General features: G+C 48.3%; 2 protein-coding genes across 3 annotated transcripts in view; both read right to left on the bottom strand.

The window, feature by feature from the left end:
- LOC126576276 (peroxisome biogenesis factor 2) overlaps positions 1–5,000 on the bottom strand; it is a 170,745-nt gene that overhangs the window by 130,220 nt on the left and 35,525 nt on the right. The gene's annotated exons all lie outside the window — the stretch shown is intronic.
- Positions 1–5,000, bottom strand: part of LOC126576218 (polyamine-transporting ATPase 13A2) — a 17,861-nt gene that overhangs the window by 5,644 nt on the left and 7,217 nt on the right. For both annotated transcript variants that reach the window (XM_050237402.1, XM_050237401.1), the window contains one exon: positions 1–116. This exon is cut by the window's left edge and continues 5,644 nt beyond it. In XM_050237402.1, the coding sequence (XP_050093359.1) occupies positions 1–116 (116 nt within the window). The remainder of the gene's footprint in view (positions 117–5,000) is intronic.

The following is a 5,000-nucleotide window of genomic DNA, read 5'->3' on the forward strand; positions in this document are numbered from 1 at the left end:
GTAGCTGACGGAAGAAATCCGCTGCGTCACTAATGCCATTCTGGGTCAGCTCCTTGATCACGTTGCGCGCATTGTTCGACGATGGCTTCTTACCGGGGCGCGTGTTGACAATTTCACTAAAAAGAAAAGCCGAACAGAAACTCAATTAATAATCCGTTTCGATCGTTTTCATCTCCTCACATTCATTCAACTAAAAGTTGTTCCGTGCATTCATCTTGTCTGTTCGCCGCTCAATCATCTCAACCGTTAAACTACACATACATAAAAAACAAAATAATCCTTCCAATTTCCAGTGACCTAGTTTGGCATAGGCACACAGCGAGGCAAATAATCTCCTTCCCTCGCAACGGTTCCAATCAATGTTTTGCTCTCTCTCTCTCTCGCTCTCTCTGTTTGGATTTAATTGCTATGCCATCCGCCCACGGACTCCAGTCGGAGGAAATGGGACGCCAACCGGCCGGCCGTTCAGCCTTTTGCGAGTCGACGTCCGTCCAACTAGTGACGTCCTCACCGAACAGGACGACGAGTGGTCGGATTGAACCAGGAAAACCACTATCAATCTGTTTTATGGCGTGTTCTTCACAGACACAGCGGAGGGGGGGGGGGGGGCACCATTGGTGCTCAGCTGAGTCGTCAACTAAGGCCCGAGAATGAAATCCTCCACCGTTTCCAGCATCTTGTACAAGCAAATAAACTCTAATTAAGATTGAACGCGACGAGCGAGGAGGACGGATGAGTCTTTAGAATTCGATTTACTGTCTTTCGCTTGTGAGAGCCGGTTAGGGGCTCTTCCTAGCCATCGTTGCCGCCCTCTGCCGGTCCGTCATCACGCCAAGGAACGAAATATTCGCTGTGTCAGTCTGTGCTGATCCCACGGATGACGTAGTATCGCTGCATGGACGCCCACACATGGGATAAAGAGTTTCTCCGGACAAACAAGGAGTTTATTTTTGGCCTCCGAGCTTCTCTTTCACTGCTATTTTGCGGTATTAAAATTTTTTTTTCGAATAATTTTCCAGTACGGGGTCATTTTGAAACAGAGATGAACTTCCAACAGACACCTTCTCTCGAGAGAACCACGTGTTTTCTAAAAAACAAAAAATAAAAAGAAATTGAGTAGCATAATAATGGAATACTCGTTTAAAATAGACACATTGTAACACCGATCGGTGCTCAACCGATCACACAACATTCCTGTAATGATTTACACCCCACGGACGTGCATTTGATTATTCATGCCTTGTTATTCCCGTTCAGGGCGAAGCATTCCATAGCGGTTCAATGCTGAACTTTGCTATGCGCTTCGTGCATACAAAAGCGGCGTGAATGTCTTTATGCTGGATTGGATTTCGTCACTCAACTTGTTGAGCAATATGCGACCATCAACACCAATTAAGTCCATGATCAATATCTTATTCTACTCCGGAAACAACGGCCTGAAAGGGGTGATTTGTTCAATTAAAATTAGTGCCAAACAAAAACAAACACATTAAACATAAAATCCCATGTTAACAACCCAGAAGAGCGCGACTTTGTGCGTGACTGCGCACCAATAACATTCAGCAGCGTATTTAACACGGATGCTATCGGGACACCGCACCTGAATGGTAGAGCACACATTCCATAAAACGCTACATTTCGCATCTCCACGGACCGGGGGAAGGAGGCTCACATGGAAGGCTCACGCGGGCTCATCGACCAAACACCCGGCATCCTCCGCCAATTGGTTAATTACCTTACCGGCATGATCAGAGCATGCATAGTTGAAATGCTTTCAAGGCTTCTCCGCCGCCGCCACCACCACCACAACCATAAGAAGACGATTGCTCGCGCGCTGGGTGGATTGGTAGGATTGAGCGCTTAAAGGCACGATTGCACTCCATTAAAGCGCTGTGCGCTCCGTGACACCTATAACCAGCTAACAAAGGCATTCAAACGCGGTTCGATTCAAATTGTGTGGCCATTGAGTCGCACGTGTGCACCACAATGCACGCTGCCGATGGTTAACACACGTTCCGTGAACCGTTCCTCGGTTCCATCACCTATGACAATGCGGAGTGGCGCACGATCAGTTTGTATGTTTGTCTCGCGAGCTTTTCGTACACGTGTGGATCCGTACGGTACGGTAGCTCGCACGTCCGCGTAATTCCGCGCGTTGCTTAAAGTGTTACAGGCTCTGGAGAATAGCATCTGTCAAACAGCACAGCTGGGCGCATCGCCGTTGGCTTACTGATGCCATCAGCACTGATGATGATGATGGGATGTCGTGGCCCCCCCCTCTTCACTGTGGTGGTTGTTATTGCGACCAAGATTAGGAACCACCGATAACGCCGCGTATGGATGGTGGTCGTTGGTCCGGAGGGTGTCTTAGCTTCATCGCTTCGACTCTACACGATGCCGATTACGTTGCATTGCCTTAGATTGTGCGGTCGCCGGGCTGGGTGGGGGGCATCGAGATTAACAAAGATCCGAGAAGAAGGGAGGAGCTTTTGTGCTCAACAACTTGCAAAAGCTACGAGAGCTATAATACGTTATCTGGAATGCAGCACTGGAAGTACATTCCTGTGACAAATGGCCAGTGCAGTGCGAGTCAGGTTAAAGGAATGATTTACCGAGACGAGACAAGACTCCATTCACGATTTGCGATTTAATTACCATGGCAGAACTTCCAAACTCGTTAGTGTATCTTTGCTTCCGTTTCGTTAGCACGCAGACTAAGACCAAGAGCGGAAATCTTAAGTCCACAGTCCCCTTTGTCCACGTTGTGGTTGTAATAATCGATCAGAGAGCTTGCCAAGGTCAAAATGTGGTAGAAAGCATCGGCAAACTGGTGTTTTGCATGGACAGAACACAGAGAGAGAGAGAGGCACTGTTGCTTCGTGATTGTGACAAACAATGCCTATGGGTGGTCTCTCCCTTAGTAACGACAGAGATAAAACCGAGCCGGTGGTTTCGATTGGCAATTTAAATGATAAACATTTTGCACCGGAATGCGATGAGGCGTCAATACAATGACGATGATACTATTCATTGATTGATAATGGAAGCTTCAAGATCACTTCGGGAACGGGGCGAATGATAACACACCCATCAATGAACGGGCGATAAGAACCCCCCACGTTAGCTTGATTCCGAACGAGATACTACAATGGACTCACTACTGGCACACATAGCCTGCGATCGGGGCATCATTATACCGAGTCCGGGACCGAGCTAAAGCCGAAGAACTGCTGGTGCCAATTAGGGTCGCCCTAGCTCCCTTGCCCTACTCGGCTGTTACCACGCCGTTCTCGGCGGATTCCCCGTTGCCTCGAGGGATGGCACGTTATCGTTCCGATTCTATTACTGTGCACATCGACCGTGCATCCGGACACGAACTCCGGTGTCCTTTCGAGGCGACCACATTGTTAAAGAAAACGAGGTTCTCAGATAAGAGTCAACGTGCAAAGTTGCAAAAAGGGTGTCACCACAAATCCGGAGGACGTGATAAAAACAGCTGGCTGGCTGGCTGGCTGGCTGGTTGTTGCACCGCTTTGGCCAGGATGCTTTTTGCCACTTGAGTGGCATTCCCTCGTCCATAATCGATGCGTGCGTCAAAAGGAAAGGAAAACACTGTGCAGTAAAAGGTATTCCCCAACGAGCAGGTGACAATTCAGAGAAAAAGAGGGCACTATGATGACACATTTCGCAATGTTATGGCACTAATGGCGCAATGGCCAAAGGATGGAGCTGCATTCACAGAGTGAACAAACGGGCAAACAATGTATTCTGTTGTTGACAACCATCTTCTAGAGGGCGACACCATGATCCTTCCGATTGTACTTCTTCTTTACGTTCCCGGAGCTATATTGGAGGAAATGACGTCACTACTTGCGCCATACTGGAGTGATTACAATAATAATTCCCCAATTGAATTCTGTCGAGTTAGCTGGACTTAATCCGCCAGAAATCCTTGAATAATGTGAGTTAAGATGGGATGTTTAGGTATATCGTTAAGGCGATCTGCCGTCAATGCTGTCCAAAAAATGATTTGTTGGAAGCGACCTCCACGTCGTTTGAACATCAATTAACAGTCGTCATCTAATGCTGGTTGGAGCTTCATTTGTATGTCCACTGTTAAACTGGAACATCGCGACAACCCTAAAGAAACCACCGGCAAATCGCTGTTGCCAGTGTTTATCAACAAACATAAAAGCATCAACGTGCGGTACATAAAACCATGAGTCTTATGTGAATGTTTCGGATGCATCACACGCAACCCAATTCACACTCAAACGACTCTAAGTGAAGGATAATGACAGCACACGGACTCGCTTATCGGTCACGGTTACACGCGACTAGCCGCTCGCTGTCAACCATCCAATTATCCCTATGCCCCGACCGTTCTTCGTTCGTGTCCGTGGTGTGGTGGAAGTGCTCCAGTGGCTTGCCAATTGTTTCACCAACCTGTAGCGTAAATGTGCCCCAAAACACACGACCAACATCGGCGCTATCACGTCGATAAACCCTCCATCACTTCATTTCTTGCTGGACGACTCTATCTCGGGCAGAAACACCAACAAGAAATGCCCATGCCATGGTCCTTTATGGCCCATTACAACGCGCAATAACGTCGTCGACGCCGTCGTCGTCAATGGCGCTAGTGTGGGCCGATGATTGATTGGTCGTCGCAGAAATTGGCGGTCCTAATCTCCCTCGTCCGCGCCTGCGACCACCGCCACGCGGTGACCCCTTACCGACCAAAAACCCAAATCCAACCATTTTACAATCGTCTTTATAACCCGGCACCGGCCAGCCCTGACAGGTCGGCAGGAGCGTGTAAGTTTGCGGTAGGTAATACTCCTTCTCTCCTTCGCAAGATAGTGGCCAACGGTATCGGTGGACTGGTGAGCCATTTATCGCGCAGTCTGCGTAATGGAACGGGAATTTGCTGCAAGTTTAATACATTTCGTTTAGGCGACTTTGCTGACTAAACTTTTGGTTTCCAGATATTCCAGACG

This window comes from Anopheles aquasalis, chromosome 3 (genome assembly GCF_943734665.1).
Source record: "Anopheles aquasalis chromosome 3, idAnoAquaMG_Q_19, whole genome shotgun sequence".
NCBI classification, from domain to species: Eukaryota; Metazoa; Arthropoda; class Insecta; order Diptera; family Culicidae; genus Anopheles; species Anopheles aquasalis.